General features: G+C 38.9%; 1 protein-coding gene and 1 pseudogene across 1 annotated transcript; one reads left to right on the top strand and one right to left on the bottom strand.

Moving 5' to 3' along the window:
* Window positions 1-4,192: 4,192 nt before the first annotated feature.
* On the bottom strand, window positions 4,193-10,600 carry LOC124867286 (annotated as a pseudogene).
* A 2,634-nt stretch (window positions 10,601-13,234) lies between these two features.
* On the top strand, window positions 13,235-17,398 carry guca1g (guanylate cyclase activator 1g). The gene is made up of 4 exons (XM_047363779.1): window positions 13,235-13,548; window positions 13,629-13,778; window positions 15,173-15,269; window positions 17,176-17,398. The coding sequence occupies exons 1-4, from the start codon at window positions 13,354-13,356 to the stop codon at window positions 17,295-17,297; spliced, it is 564 nt and encodes a 187-aa protein (XP_047219735.1). The 5' UTR covers window positions 13,235-13,353; the 3' UTR covers window positions 17,298-17,398.
* Window positions 17,399-17,513: the final 115 nt, after the last annotated feature.

A 17,513-nucleotide genomic window follows, 5' to 3' on the forward strand; every position in this document is an offset into this window, starting at 1 on the left:
TTATAAAGCACATTAACACCACAACAAGCAGAAACACAGAACAAAACAGAAATCAGAAGAGGTAAAAAAAAAAAAAAGAAGCAATCACAATAACTTGTTTTGGCTCTGTGACCTCTGAGCTTGTATCATGTGCATGGGATCAGTAAAAGGATCTGATCTGCTGACCTTAGAGAGCGCTGTGGAACATTTGGCTGCAGCAGATCAGAGAGATAAGAGGGGGATTTTAAAATGTATTGAGAAGTGAACCAGATGCCAGTGAAAGGTGCCAAAACTGGACAAATGAACTCTTTTTGCCTGTGCCAGTTAGAAATCAGGCTGCGGCATTTTGAAACAGTTGAAAACGTGCAATGGAGGTCTGACAGATTCCATAAAGAAAAGCATTTCAGCAGTCAAGTCTGAATGTTATGAAAGCCTGTCTTACTGTCTGATACTTGGAGATAGTATGGGCTTAAGTTTAGACAAACAGCATTAAACAATTATATTTACGTGACTATTTAATTTCCTGGAAGGGTCCGTTATTACTCCCGGATTAGTGAAAATTTGTGTCTCAAACGAGGCCAGAGAGGAAAGGTTGATCTAGGGGTTAGCTGGACTAAAGCAATGCACTCCTCACCAGAGTCCCAGAGAAAAGCCTTCAGAAAATACAGTATATTCAAAACAGCACTGCTAGGATCCTGCTGAAGGTGTGCAAACACGACCACTTCACCCCCATCCTTAAATCACTCCAATGGCTTCCTGTCTCACTCAGGACTGAGTATAAGGTCTCCCTCCTTACCCACCAATGCGTTAATGGTGATGCCCCCCTCTATCTCAAGGCTCTCCTCACACCATTAACCTGCACACACTCACTCCGATCTTCCTCGGGGTATCTCCTGAAACCTCCTCGGACAAGGGACTGTATAACGGGGGGATTGGGCTTTCTGTTCAGCTGCTCCCGGTCTGTGGAATGCTCTCCCTGATCACCTAAGGACACCACAGACTATGGATGACTTTAGCGCTGAAAGCACTGGAAAAATCAAAGAACATGATCCTCACAATGTTTCCGGGCTTTTCCAGATGGGTCAGAGCTCGGTGCATGAAGTAGATGATGGCATCATCGACCCCCATGCCAGGCTGTTAGGCGAACTGCAGCTGATCCAACAAAGACCTAATCAGACCAATCTCTCGAGGGTCTTCATCAGGTGCAGGGTCAGTGCCACCTGTCTGTAGCTGCTGAGGTCCTTAGGATGTGTGGTCGTACTGGTTCCACACAGGGGCTCTTCCACAGCAGTAATCGTTCTCTAGCTTCAGGATCATGTTGAACATGTATCCCATGATGCCACACAGTTGATCTGAGCAGCACATCAGGAGCCTGCAGCTGATGCCATCTGGACCTGCATCCTTTCACACCTTAATCTTTTGAAGCTCGCTCCTCACCTGATGTGTTGTAAAGGACAGGATGGAGGAGAAGGGCTGTGTGTGCTCTGTGTTTCCGGTCTCGTTTCCAAACTAAAAAAGGATCCTTAATAGTTTCAAAACACAACAGTAGTAAGTTGAAGCAACTTCCTTTTGACGCCAGTACACATTGTGAATGTGCATTGTTATTTTTGATTAACAAGAAATTATCCAATTTGAATAAATAACTGAATCTGACTGAATTGTTCAATAGTTAGGATTAATTGGAATGTATGAACCTGACTGTTGTGAAGTGCCTTGAGACGACATGTGTTGTGAATTGGCGCTATATAAATAAACTGAATTGAATTGAAAGAAAAAAAAGGACCTCCTTGTTTGTTTCTTTCTTCTTCAAATTTAGATACATTTGTTAAAATTTGATTGTACACAAAACAAAAATGAAGTATGGTGTGTGACAGTAACTGGAACTGTGCCAAATACCACCGAGCAGATTGGCACTCCAACCACCGTGTAGAAATATCTGTCATAAATATTTCATTAAATCTATTATTTATGCTTTAAAATTTGGCAAGAAACAACCAGAGACCCTGATATTTTGGGAAACTATGTAAGTATTTGTACCTTAACATTGCTGATAAAGACTGTGTGTAGCACAGTCTTTATGTCTAAGTCATCGGTAAATCAACGTTTTTGCACATTGAAGATATATACACTGGAATTTATACCCAGAATAAATCCATAGCAGGTGGTCCACCTGGATGGGCTGTGCCTTCCTTCTCTCCTTCATCAGTTTCCTCTGTCTTCTTTCTCTCTCTCTGACATCTTCTCATCTTCACTACTTATGCTAACATCGTTTTCCTCATTTTCACTCATTTCTTCACCTGTTGCGCTTTCAGTGGCCTCCTTCACCTGTGACCCTCCTGGTCTCTCTATCAGTCTTCCTTCCTTGTATCTCACAGTCTCTTCTTCCTTCTCATCCCTCACTCTGTAGCCAAAGAAACTGGAAACATCTCCACTTTTAAATGTCTTTCATTGTGATCTGCAATGTGCAAGCATCAACATTTGTAACGCGGTTTAATTGTGCCTCATTGCCATGATATTGATCATATAGAGCCGTCAGTGAAACTGCAGCTCCTAAAAAAAGCAAACCGAACATTTTGTTTTCTAGCTAATCTTTTCATTAACTGTCATCGTGCTTATTGTCAGCTAACAGCTAACGATCTTACAAATCACACACCAGTGAGTCACTGTCATCAAATTATGCAAAATTCACTTTTGCATAATAGATCAATGATTGTTTTTATACTTCCATTTGGGTCTTTGCTGCATCGATAGATGGTCCAAACACACAAAAAAAAAAACATTCAGCCATTTTTTGGCTATAAATGAATGTTTCATATTTTTTTTAAAGCTTTTCTAGCTTTGAAAAGCTGTGTAATTTTGACGTCACAATCACACTGGTTTTACGTTACTTCAGTCCCCCCGACTGGCAACTGAAGCAGAGCTTCACCCACTTAATTTTCAGTAGAGGATCACGTCTCGCCGGCTGGTTTTACCTTACACACGCTTTACAATGGCTGCTCTTAAAGGCAGATGTTCTGTTGTTGGCCCACATCTTTGCAGCCGTCCCACATAAAACAGAATCATTTACATCACGGATCTGCAGGGGGACCAGATTAGATCCAAATGAAACCAGTCCTTCTGGTAATGATTAAGTATTTCATTTGGAGGTTCTGGTTTTGAGTTTGCATAGTGGCAAAATATCTTTAAAAAGGAGCGAATGATTGTATCTGCTGAAGGTTGTAAATGTTTGTATTTAGGAAGTAAGATTATGTTCACGCTCTTATCCTAATCGTCATTAGCCGTCTCAAACAGTAACTCTACACATTCGTGTTGAGTCAGCAGATGAGAAATCTATTTCAGAGGCTACTGTATAGTTTCTTTGAACCACAATAAAAACAACCTTTTTTATTCATGCAGTAATTTTGGTTTTTGGACTTACAATAAAATTTTATTTTAAATTTACCACACATCCTGTAAGGTCACGTGCATAAATGCATGTCATTAGCAATTCAGACTATTTGCGTTTTTGCACCAGGAATAATGTTAAAGTTCGTAAATGTAGGCTTCAGTTTTCCTTGGAGAAACAGCATCTTACGGAAATGTTGGTCTTTCCCTTTTTAGAAGCTCTGCCTGGTGTTTTACTCTTTTTTAAGGTGGTGAGTGGATTATTTGGGGTTAATTCGAGTTTCTGATCGCAGCTGATTTTCCACAAATGCTCACACCCTCATCAGCCTATGAGACCTGTTTCAGCCTAACCTCATGACCTTTTAATCTCTCTTCCTAGTGCTGTGAAATCCACTAACTGCACAGACACCAGTTTAATTCTAAAAAACACTGTTCAAGAAATTCTGTGCACAAATTCAAACCGTTAAATCTTCAAAACGATCCAAATGAGCAGTTTTCTTCATAGTTGATCTTAAATTAAAAGTGTCTCTCATTAGTGTCTATAGGAAGCCAGCAGATATAATGTTGGCTGCTAAGGAGCCTTACAGGCTAAGAATAGTCTGTCTAAATCTATACAGCAAAAGCCCCCATCAGGTCTGCATAAGGTGACCAGAGGATCGTTTGGACCTGCAGTCTGATTCCTGAACACAAATCAGCTTATTAGGCTGATGAGAATGTGAATGCAAGAAAAAAAAAACATGAAAACACAGACTGGTGACAATAAAAAGCTTAAAAAGACTTAAACCAATCAATTTTCTAAATACCTCATTTATTTTCAGTAAAACGGGAGTTTAAAGAAGAGTTGGAGCAGTTTCAATGCAGTTTGATCAGTTTTTCTAAATGAAATATTGCAACATTTCAAGTAAAAACACATGTTAGTTTAAGGTGAGCATTTGTTTAAAGCAGGCACAAAGTGAAAAACATCTTCAGACCAAAGTAAAGCTGGAACATTTCAGACTTTTCTGTTTGTGTGATTTAAAAAGCATTAAAAAGTATTATCTATAGTTGTTTTCGAGCTGCGTTTCCATGTAATCTGACACACAACTTAAAGAATAATCATTATTCACAAAAATTCAACACTTTTCAGACCAAACTTTGCTGTCATTAAGTCCAGCTTTCTGAATGAAGACAGAAACTACATTTTATGGTAGGGATGCAGAAAAATATAATTGCATTGTACCACACTTCTGGAGGTGAATAAAACCAAAACAAATTTAAAGAAATAAAGTTTAGCTGCCAAACTGAAGCGCTTGTTGTGTCCGTTCTGCAGCATTGCAACAGACACCTCCTTTTAGGGTGTTCAATATTGATTTTTATATTCATCTCATTTATAAAGCACATAAAGAACTATTTGTTTAACCAATGTGTGGTAAAGTACTAAAACAGGTCAAACCAAGACATTAATAAAATCATGAAATCATCAATATAAACAGCAAAAGCAGAGTAAAACATATGACAGTGACTTCAGTAAAATAAAAAACAGAACCAAAATAACACTGTGTCAAAACCACTGAAAATGTGTGTATTTTAAAGAGGCTTAAAAAAAGCAAGAGAAGAAGCCAGTTTTAATTTAACTGCAACTTGTTCCATCGTTGTGGAGCTACGAATGAAAAGACTCGATTTCCTCTGAGCTTCAGCCTAGTTTTTGGTACAACCAACAGAAGCAGGTCAGATGATCTAAGGGCCCGTGGTGGAACATAAGGCTGAACAGGTCTGAGAGGTATGGAGGACCATTAAAGCATTTAAAAACCAAGAGAAGGATTTTAAAATCAGTTCTTCACAGACAGCCAGTAAAGAGAATATTTACTGATCCCAGAAAAAAGTGCTTCGCAATAATCTAGTCGAGTTGAGATGAAAGCATGAATTATTATCTCCAGGTCATGTTTAAATAAGGCTGGGTTCAGTTCGGCAACACGGGGTAAAGAAACCCTTCTGCAAAACACAGTTGACCTGTTTTTTCACCAACATGTGGTCCCAGGTCACCAAAGTACAGACCAGAAATTTGTCAAAGCATCAACTTTCCATAATGGAAGGAAGTTGTCTTTACTTTTTAAAATCTGAGGCCACATCAGTGTGAAAAAGGCGTTGCAGTAGTCAGTTACATACAAACAAGTTTTGTTTTGTTCCTGGGTCCATCTGCATTTGTTTGAAAACCCATGTCCACTTACTTTACAGGGAGTGTATGTGGACCCTAACCCTAACACTGACATTTCAGCCTTCATCTCCCACCTAAACCAGCTTCCTGCTGCATCAGCTACTGGTTGCTTGAAGCCAGTAGCTGAAAGTGAGACATCGACGTATCCACTGATCTGCATAAATGAGGTAAAGCTATGGTTTATTTGTTTTACACCTGAATAATGCTCTAACTGGATGCATTTTGTTTCCCACCACAGCCTACCCAGTCTGATGTGGTCACATTTTGGCTCTTCAGCTTCAACTTTCATGCAGAAAGTGAAAAATCTGGGAGTTACTCTTTGTCATTAAAATTTGACAAACAGATTGATTCTGTTGCTAAGCTTCATCACCTGTCCAAAGTTAAACCTGTTCTTGGTCGCTGGGACCTGGACAAGCCATTCACGCTTTTATCAGATCCAGAAATAAAATGATTGCAATGGGCTTTATATCATTGTGTGCCAGACCTCCCTTCTTCGCCTTCGTCTAGTCCAAAACGCCACAGCCGTCTTTTAATCAACACATTCGAGCAAATCAACCCAGTGCTTTCATCGCTTCAGTGGCTTCCAGTTGGTTTTAGAGTTCATTCTAAGATCTTTGTTTTTAATGCCATAAATAGCCTTGCTCCATCTAATCTCCCTGAAATTCTTCTTCTTTGTAAACACGAGAGCGCACTGAGGTCTTCAAATCAATGCACCTTATAGGTACCAAGGTCAAGGTACAACCAGTGGGGTGAGTGGAATAAGCTTCAGCCCAGTTTACACTCTATTGCAGATTTTACACTGGAGGTTTTTTATTCAAATTGGCTTTTAGATGTCTGATGCTCCAATACTTGTACACTTTTATGTGTCTTCTATATTCTAACTTGTTCTTAATTGTTTTATTTTATTACTTTTAGTGTGTGTTAGCTGTAAAGCACCTCAGTCGCCTTTTGGATGCTTTAAAAAGTGATGAAAATGAATTTTGATGTATTGATTGATCGATTGATTGATAAAGACAACGGAGGCCAAGGCTTTGACATAGGACTTAAAAACAGTATTTAACTAATTTTGTAAGTTAGTTAGTTTTGTTAGTTAAATAACCCTCACCCTGGTTAAACCAAATAGGTTAAATAAAAGGTTAGTTAAAAATAAATCTAAATAAACATAAACAACTTCCAGTTTAACAGATTTTGAGTTTACAGTTTCCTCCGGATTCACTTCCACCCCTGTACCACCCGTTAAGAAATGAATGAATAAACTAAAAGACATTCAGATGACTCCATCATGTTGCTTGAAGGTTAATGGGAACAACTTCTCCCAGAAAAACAAAAATGGAAAATTAAGGCTGACTGTTGAAGTTTGATTCATTGTATTTGTTGCAGAAATGTATCTCCCTGCAAAAGAAGCCAACGGATCTTCAGAAGGGGAAGGCTGGTCATTCCCACAGTCTGGAGTTCAGTCATTTACCAGGACTCAGGGGGTCTTCTCCTGGTGCTTAATGAACCAGTCTGTAGGTGCAATGTCCAGTCTGAGCTGCTCCAATAGCCATGGATCCTTCTCTGCTCCCTCAATAAACTCCTCCAAAGATATCTGACCTACAAAGTGAACACAAAGATTAAGATTACACACCCAGGGAAACAAAATAACACAATCTTTATTTAAACAATAAAACTAATAGGTTCTGTTAAGCATGGCAAAATATTCTTTAATTGGTTTTTCTGCAAGCTACTTAAGAACAGTTTCACCTATAAATGAAGACTTATTCCTGATTTGTGATTATTTGAACTCATCCATAATCTTTTTCTATTTGTCTGAGGTTAGCTGACAGGTTTAGGACAGAAACCAAGACCTGCCTCTTCACAGTGGTGCTCTTAAGCTCTTCCTGTAGAATCTCAGGGCGTTCCAAGTTAAAAAGACATTGATTATGGGTCAAATTATATGTGTCGGACACTAGAATCTCCTCACCGTAGGATGAGACTGGATAACCCTCACTTAGATGTGAGAAGGAGGCATCCTGATCAGATGCTACCACTACCTGAGAGGATTCCTTTCAGTGTGGGAGAACAGTAGCCACCCTGGATGATGGACATCCTCCCCCTTACTCTGAGACTTTGAGCTGCTTGTTTCAGTCATGATCCATTTCTAGTGATTGGATGGCTGGAAAATGTTGTTTAATTTCATTTTATTGCTTGTTGTTCAGAGACATGCTTGGCTTTGGAGAAGCAGATGTTCTCTGTGTACCATGCCGTTTAAGACAGCAGCTGTTCCTGCCACAGAATGAGAGACTGTTAACCAAACTTACTTCTAAGTGAGGGAGAGGTATTTTGTAACCATCTGTTCTTATATAGGCCTTATTACTTCTTTTAATAATTGAGAAATCCTGAGATTGCACTTACTTTGGTTTCTGGTCTCTCCTATCTGCGGAGATATGCGTGCGATCTAGGACCATCCAAATACAGTCTAGGACTGCAATCAACCTTTTGTGATAAGTAATCTGGTCTAGGAGCAGCAATTATTGGTATGATCATAATACCAAGGACCGTGTCTTTCATGGCACTAAAGCGTTCTCAGTTATTCCAGAGTCAGTTTTCTATTAATATGCTGTTTGGTCATTAAAAGTCACTTCAAGCTAAAGCTACACATGTGGTGGGAAAAGTCAAATTGCTGATATACAATCTGTCATTCATTTAGCTCACACACTTAGAAAAGAATGAGTCACAGCCGCATCTAATTAACATGATCTGCAAACAGCAGCAGACATTTTCTTACCTGAGGAACTTTAGGCTCAAAAACAACACCTGGGGAAGTCTTGATGGTCTGACTGCTGACTTCGCTAGAGCTGTCTGTTGTCACTATGATATGAACTGTCATGTGCTCTCTGTCCTTAGCCATGGTTGTTCTTTCCCTCGGGACCAAGAGGCAACAACTGTTTTTGGTGGCAGAGGAGAAATTTACCTTCCATTTTTGTGAAGCACATCCACTTTTCATGCACAGAGGATCTTTGAGTTCTTACCCCATCTTTATTTTATGTTGCCAACTAGCTGACACACATCAATTTGACCTAAAGCTAAACCTTTATGGAAAGCCTTTCTGTTTTAGTGACACTACGGTCTAAAGACTCTTTTGTCTTAACAAAGGGAGCTTTAAAATTACTTTTCAAGTTTGAAAAGTGATGGAAAGGCAGATTGGGATAAGGTAGTGTTTAAGTTTTTTTATTTTCTGGCTCTAAAATTGTGATTTTTGCTCTGTAAATGTCACTGTTAAGGCGTCTCCAGCATGGCATTCTAGTGGTTTCAATGGGAATTTAAATGTGCACAGTTCAAGCAACTTTTATTTCATGATGGAAATTGTTCAAATTCAGAATAGAAAGTTTCACCTCATCGATCAGTTGGAAACATTATAAAACTGAATGCCTTTCCTTCATGTTTTCACTTACTGTCTTTGTTCTTGTCACATCTGTGATATCCTGTCACAGATGTCTTCGACATCCTCTTCCACTTTTGGATCATCATGCCTTTTGATTTTGGTAACGATCTGGGAGAAAAAAGCCACATTTGATTACTTTTAATGATTTTTTGGGAGGCCTCCACAGTGGAGACATTTGTAGCACTGTTGCCTTGCAGTAAAAAGGTCCTGTGTTCAAATTCCAATCTGGAGTGCTTCTGCGTGTAGTTTGCATGTTCATTCATCAGTATGAATGAGTGTTCCTGTGACAATGTCAATAAAGGAAACTCTATCCTATTCTATTTCCCACAAGCATGCATACGTTTTCTCCAGGTACTCCAATGACATGACTGTTAGGTTAATTGGTCTCTCTTTGCCCTTAGGTATGAGTGTGTGTGCATGGTTGTTTGTCCTTGTGTCTCTATGTTGCCCTGTGATGGACTGGCAACAGAGACACACATAGACAATGGATGGATGATTTTTAAATTAATTTAAAGGATTTCAGCCCAAAAGTGGCAGACATTTTATTTATTTTTATTTTTCTGGTTCAACATTCGAGCTGTTTGGGTGACAGCTTTTCAACAGTTTGTCTCCCATATGGTAAAACACCAACGGTTCTGGAACCAAAGCTAAATAAATAAAAAACGGAGGCACTTTAAATTTAAAATCAAAATTTCATACAGGATAACAGATATTTACCAAAGATATTCAACTCCCCGTCACATGTTCATGTGCTGCAGATGGTAAAGGAAGCAGGATTATCTGGGAGAAAACTGCTTCTCTGTGCTGCTCAAAATAGAACAGTGCTGAAAATGTGGACTAGCTTAACTATATTCATTGAACCTTTCTAACTGCTCTAAATGCTTTTCATGATTCAAGCAGAGTTTTAAAAACCATAAGCTGAAGACTCACTTTGACAACACGTTTTACTTCCTGATTGGTCAGAGAGCCATCTCCATCTTTGTCGTAAACTTTAAATGACCACTTCAGCTTGTCGATGAGTTTTCCACGAAGAACGAGGTTCACAGCTGCCACATACTCCATGAAGTCCAGTTTACCATCCTGAACAGAACCAGGAGAAAGAGACCCTGGATTGTTGCCCTACAACATATGACACAGATTCATCAAACAAAAAGACTCATTACCTTATTCGTATCAAAGGATCTAAAGACAAGTTCAATGAATGCCAACTCCTCCTCTGGAGAGTTGCTGCTGACTCCAAAGATTTTCTTGAATTCGTGCAAGTGCAGGTTTCCACTCGGACATTCATTGGTAAATTTTCGGTACAGTTCCTGAATGTTTTGAAGAGCCACTTCTTTATCTGTGGTGCTCTGGACCTGACCCATAATTTTAGACCGGAAGCTGCAGAAATCCCCTCAGATGATGGGTTATCGAGCAGGTACATTGCTGCACGGCCATCATAAACCCACGGTCTGCACAGTGCTTTTCCAGAAGAGTGGTCCCTGGGAGCTATTTCAGGAACACCTGCTGAACAAATCCAATTGAGTCCTCAATTACCCCAATCAAATTCCCGCCTGTAAGGAAGGTCTTCTGGAATATTTCTACAACTATAACTACTCCACCCTAAAGTGAATTAAAGGTATTCCAATGATACGACTCACTGTGGTGTTGGGAAGCTAATCTACAGACTGCAGAGAAGAAGAAAATTTCCTCCTGCACACCAGAGAGATTAGAAGGCCTAAATCCGTCAAAGCATAATCGTGTGTTTGGTGATGTGTTGATCCGATAAAGCGTGTGAGGAGGCGGTTTACCCAGGCTGACCTGGCAGGGGGAGTCAAACAGTGCTGTGATTGGAGCTGCAAAGATCTGAACAAGCTTCATAACGGTTTTACTATGTTCAGAACTGAGGCTTACATCATCTACAGCCTTCATTATCTGCTTTGGTTACTAAATTGTAAATCAACATGGGTTTGACAGACTGATAAGCCTAAAATAGCCCATAAGGCTTATAACATACTCAGCAACTTGATGCTTCTCAAGTGCATATATGTCTGGCTAAGTGAAGTTTTCCTTTAAATTCTTCCTGCACTTCTCTGTTCCACCCACTAGATGTCCTCAGTTGTTTTCAGTCTGCTTTTGTTCCCTATCATGTTTAAACCAGATATTAATATACACTGTATACAGTATATATTAATATCTGGTTTAAACAGGACTATTGCCTTGCATCAAAAAGGTTCTAGGTTTGAAAACCAGCTTGAGGTCTTTCTGCATGGAGTCTCGATGTTCTCTCTAAGCATGTGTGGGTTTTCTCGGGGTACTTCAACTTCTCCGGGCCCTGTGATAGAATGAAGTCCTGTCCAGGGTGTACCCCGCCTCTCGACCAATTATTGCTGGACACAGACACCAGCTCCCCTGTGACCCTGCATGGATAAGCAGCTATAGAGGATGGATGGATGGTCTAATTCAGAAACACAACGTTTTTTCTTTACTGTTTGACATTAAATCCAACTAAACCTTTTTCTGTTTTACAGGTACATACAGGAAAAAATTGAATATTGTTAAAATGTTCAACTTTCTTGGTCACACACCAGAAAGTAAAACCCATATATAGATTTATTACACATAGAATTAAATATTTCAAGCATTCGTATCTTTTCATTTTGATAATTATGGCTTACAGAGAATGAAAACACAAAAGTGCCCCGGAAATTAGAATATTGTGAAGAAGTTAAATATTGGAAACTAATGGTGTCACAGCTTAATCCGCTAATTAGCTCCAAACACCTGTAAAAGTTTCCTGATCCTCTAAAAGGTCTTCGTCTGGGTCAGTAGGAGACAATGATGCGTAGGACTGCGGACTAGACAAATGTCCAGAAGACAGTCAGTGACACCCTTCACAGGAGGGGAAGCCACAAAAGGTGATTGCTGAAGAAGCTGCTTGTTACAGAGTGCTGTGTACAAGCATATTCATAGATAGTTGAGTAGAAGGAAAAAGTGTGGTGGGAAAAGGTGCACCAACAGGGGTGACCATGGCTTTGAGAGGACTGTCAAGCAAAACCTGTTCAAGAACTGTTGGAGCTTCACAAGTAGTGGACTGAGGATAACATTTAGTTTTTTAAACAAAATATTTTAATATTTTGTTTAAAAAACTAAATATTTAGCTCCAAATTTAAACTGTCTTTTTAGATTTTAAATGTGAATATTTATCTCATCCAAATTGGTCCCTCACTTCTGAACATGGGTGAAGGTAAAATGCCATCTTTATAAAATGATCTGAAATAATTCAGACTGACAGAAAAGCACAAACAAGAAATCTGTAAGGGGGCAGACACGTCTCATTAGCATCATATATTGAGTTTCAAATTCAGTTCAACCCAACATGTTATAAAATGAAAAAACAAAAGTACATCAAATATGTCCTAAAAATCATTTGAAAATTAAACAAAATAACTGGAAAGTTAGGTCAGTCAGTCATTTTCTATCGCTTATTCCATAGTGGGTTGCAGGGGAGCTGGTGCCTATCTCCAGCAGTCTGTGGGCGAGAGGGTACACCCTGGACAAGTCGCCAGTCCATCACAAGGCAACACACAAACAACCATGCACACACTCATTCACACCTAAGGACAATTTAGAAAGACCAATTAACATGCAAACTCCATGCAATTCCCCGGCCGGGAATTGAACCCACGACCTTCTTGCTGCAAGGCAACAGTGCTACCAACTGCAGCCCCTGGGATTTTAGTTATCTTTATTTTTATATCAGAGGTCCTTTGAATGCATCTTCATTCTTTGTGAAATGTGTCCCAGGTTGTCCCTGTAAGTTATCTTTAACATGCTGCCTCCCAGAGTAATCTGGAACACCTCAATCCTATTTTCCTGAGTCCGGTCTGTGGTCCAATCAGTGTCCCTCATCCCCTCACAGCAGGAGCACAGCATATATTCATTTCTTTAACCAGGTGCTTCATTTAGCTTTTATAAACAAGTGATTTGTATCATCTTCTATGAGACCAAAATTACCATTTTAACTAAAGTAATGTACCACTTCTTTACTTTTACCTCATCACATAAATGTCTAGTCATCTGTCCAGTGGATGAAAAATTACAGTTAGAGAGAAATATCATGAGAAAATGGCTCTAAATGTATGCATCTGTGAGTCAACAAGGTAATAGTGGATTTATTTCAAGAGGTTTAGTTTTATACAAGAGTTTAACAAGGTAATGAGATTAATCTCTGAGAAGCATGCTCTCAAGAGAAGCTGGTTGATGGTGCAAATCTCTTTAGTGTGACTTTAGTGAGTCAGTGTGAGCCTTCACAACCCGTGGATAGATGATCAGAACTTTCACTTTATCATAAACTCTGCAGGAATCTTTTTGGCCAAAGCAGCCAGAAGCTATGATGCAAGAAAAAAGCCGCAGTGAGGAGGTGAATCTGGCACAGATTCAGGAGATGTGTGTCATTTTTCTGCGGGAATGCCCCAGTGGCGCCTTGCATTTACACGAGTTCAAGAGGATCTTTGGCGTCCAGAGCAGCTCACCAGAGGAGTCCCTCTTCTTGGAGACAATCTTCCGTTCCTTCGACACAAACCAGGTGAATGTTTTTAAATGTAGCTGCCAGAAATCAGATATATGGTCGTAGTGTTTCTATAACTCTGAATGGTTTATCTACAGGACAACACGCTGGACTTCATTGAGTATGTTGCCGCCCTTAACTTGATTTTAAGAGGCAGTCTTGAAGACCGGCTCAAGTGGTCCTTTAAGATGTACGACCGGGATGGGAACGGAAAACTGGACAGGAAGGAGGTCAAGAGTCTCATAAGGGTGAGAAAAAACTTTTTTGTAGAAAAGTAATTTATAGAAATGTCTATTTGGAGTAGAGATGACAAGTCAAACTTTGAAAAATGAACAAGTTGCATAACAAAACTCCTCTCAGGTTGGACTTCAGTGCGCTGGTAATCTGAGATTAGGGCAAGAGGCTAAGGCTATGTCATGTGGCTCCATTGACAGAAAAAGAGCTGAGCAGCAGTGACCCTAAGCACCTTTAACCTGGAGGTCAGCTGGTAATATGGCTCAGATTTCCCAGGCATGTTATTCAAAGCTGGGGTGATGATGAGCAACATCTTGTTCTGCTACCCGGGGTCTCCTCATATATGATTGATTGGTTTTTGCACTTAATGAATCCATTATGGACTGGTAGAAGTGGGCCACCCTGTCTGCATAATATTAGTTGATAATATCATATTGTTATGTTTTATAAGGTTGTATATAGGCTGTTTCTAATTTTCTTACTGATGAGTTAATAATAATGATTAATACTAGAGGAGACTAGGGTCCAATGTTTTTGTTTTTCCTTCATGGTTTTGTCATATTTGGAATAACATAAAACATAAATATTAGATATAACCGCAGTCTGAAGACTCTGCTGAGCAGACTACTCATGAAATCTGGAGAAACTGCTAAAATACAACAATCTAAGCAAGACATCCAAGATCTATAAATGCAAAGACCCATAAATGCAAAATTATTAAAACAAATATAATAATTATAAGCACTGCTGTTGTATAAAAGTCATAAGGAACCTTTTAGATTTGCTTTGATTCTCAGGTGCTGAAGAGAAAGTCTTTTAAATTGACCTAAAGAACTAAGACCCATCCGGAGGTGTTTCTGCAGAACCAACCATTTTGATTGGGTTTCTTCTTGAATTCCAGTTTTTTAATGTTCATTTATCTCTAATATCTACCAGGCCTAATTTTTTCAACATTTTTTACATATAGTTTTTATTGTAATTTCAGATGTTTTTTAATTAATTTATAAAATAATTTATTCTTTCATTTATAATACATGTATTATATACCAAAATGATTAGAAATAATTCAGTGTTGGTGCATCTCATTGTTATGAAATGTGTTGTTGTCATCAGCAACAAATAAATAAATACATAAGCAATAAGAAATTACAATTTATACTAATCCTATTTGTAGCACCACTGCCACTACCAAGAATAATTAAATAGTATTAATTATTATAATAAAAGTGAATTTTTGTGAATAATATTTTTCATCCACATTTTATTTATTATGTTAATTTATTTGCTTTGTTTTAGAGCTTTTAGAACCACTTTATGAATCTTTTAATGAAAAGTGATGTGAGCACAGTTGAAGGTTCTGCCGTGTGAAGTAATAATCCCCTGGATTAAAACCACATTTATCTGACAGATTCTTCACAAAATCAAGCTTCAGATGACTGAAGTCAGTCTGACTCCATCTCAGATCTGTGATCGGATCTTTGAGCTCGTTGACAACAACAATGACGGTAGGTTGAAGAACAAATTCACTGCTCAAAAAATCGAATATGGTGAAAAAGTTCAAGATTATTTGTCAGAAAGTGAAACATGGAATATTTGATATTTATAACATATAGAATGAAATATTTCAAGCCTTTGTTTCTTGTAAGTTTGATCATTATGGCTTCCAGAGGATGAAAACCCAAAATGTAGTGTCTCAGAAAATAAAATGTTAAATTTGATCTTATTTGTCTGACAGAACTCAAAGTGTTTTGTTTAACAATGTTCTGTCTGAGCCTGGTGCAGTCAGGCATGGGGTTCCACAAGGTTCTGTTTTGAATCCTCTGCTTTTCTCCCTCTATTTGAAATTGGTTTTCACTGTTATGCTGATGATTTGCAGATACAGATGTCTCTACTTTTTGATAATGGGTTTAGCTTGTCCAAATTTGATGACTGTCTTTCAGCTGTTAGGAATCGGTTCTAGGAGAGTTTCCTGTTCCTTAACTTTGCAAAGACAGAAAGGATGATCATTGGACCTCAAAAATTGCCTCATATACAACAATGTACTGACAAAATGAAAAACCTTGGCGTTTTTGACCAGACCCTCGCATTTGACAAGCACATTAAGGAGGTGTGTAGAGTGTCCCAGAAGAATTGCTACGATCAGGTCCATCCTGTTTTATAAGGATGCTGATGTTTTCATCCATTCATGTGTAACATCTCGCTTGGACTATTGTAATGCTCTACTGTCTGGACTGCCTGAAAAGAGTTTTTGAGCTCTGCAGAGGGTGCAAAGTACTGCTGCTTGTATTTTGACCAGAGCGGGGAAATATGAGCGTATTTCCTTTGTGTTGGCCTCTCTTCATTGGCTTCCTTGTCAGGTTTGAGCTGACTTCAAGGTGCTCTTGCTAACGTATAAAACACTTCATGGACTTCCACCTCCTTATTTAAATGAACATCTTCAGGTGTTTGTACCTCTCATGCCCTCCGTTTTCAGGGAAACAGCCTTTTGATGTTGCCTAAAGTCAGGAAAACAACTTTTTGGTGGGCAAGCTTTCTCTTTTTGGGCACCTAAACTTTGAGATTTTCTACCGCTGGATATAAGACAGGAATGCTCTGGATGTTTTTAAGGCAAAGCTAAAGACCGCATGTTTTCCCTTTGGTGTGTCGTGAGTTATTCTGAACATTTTTAATTTTCGTTGTATTTATTGTGTTTTTAACTGCCTGTACAGCACTTTAATTGAAAATCCTTTACAAATAAAATTATTATTATTTAGTATGAATTACTGCATCAGTGTGGCGTAGCATGGAGGAGATCAGCCTGTGGTTCTGCTGAGGTGTTCAGGAAGCCCAGGTTGCTTTGATAGCGGTCTTCAGGTCATCTGCATTGTTGGTTCTGGTGTTTCTCATCTTCCTCTTGACAATCCTCCATAGATTCTCTGTGAGGTTCTGGTCAGGCCAATTTGCTGGCCAATCAAGCACAGTCGCACCATGGTCACTGGACCTTCCACTCAACTCTCTCTGAATATGCTATAGCCTTTTCACAATATTCTAATTTTCTAAAACACTGAATTTTAAGGTTTCCAATATTTGTAAGCCATAATCATGAAAATTACAAGAAATAAAGGATTAAGGTATTTCACTCTGTGTAATGAATTTATATGAGTTTTACTTTCTGAAAAGGCTGACAAAAATATTCAATTTTTTCACGATATTCAAATTTCTTATCCTTGTACAATGAAAATGCTTTTCCAGGCTGCGTTTGAGCTCCCAGGGAGCATTCAGGAATACAAAGTTATTAGATTTTCCAAAAATGTTTTTCCTTCGAGAAGTTCTGACCTAAAACATGCTGGTTGTGACTCAATTTAAAAGTGAAGATATTATGCTGTAAGCGAGTCTTCTTTCAGGGCTGATTTTTGATCATTGTCTTCTCAGGTGAAATAACCCTGAGTGAGTTCATGGAGGGAGCCCAGAAGGACGATTGGCTTATAGATCTTCTTAATCTAGATGTCCAAACCTCCGGCTGGGTGATCCAAAACTACAAAAAGCTACCATGACGCCTCACTGAGTGCTTAGTGTCCTCCTGTTTTGAACCAGATGATTTTGAAAGATTTCCCTTGTGCTTCTGAAGAATAAAGTGGAATGTTCTGATATTGAGCAGTGTGTTGTTTCTTCTGACTTTTATAGGGCGATGTTACATTGTTAGACCTTCAGCATCCACTCCTTCTAGGCATGAATGTCATTATTTTTGGGCCAGTCAGGAAACTCTTTGA

Source organism: Girardinichthys multiradiatus, chromosome 4, assembly GCF_021462225.1.
Source record: "Girardinichthys multiradiatus isolate DD_20200921_A chromosome 4, DD_fGirMul_XY1, whole genome shotgun sequence".
In the NCBI taxonomy this organism is placed as follows: Eukaryota; Metazoa; Chordata; class Actinopteri; order Cyprinodontiformes; family Goodeidae; genus Girardinichthys; species Girardinichthys multiradiatus.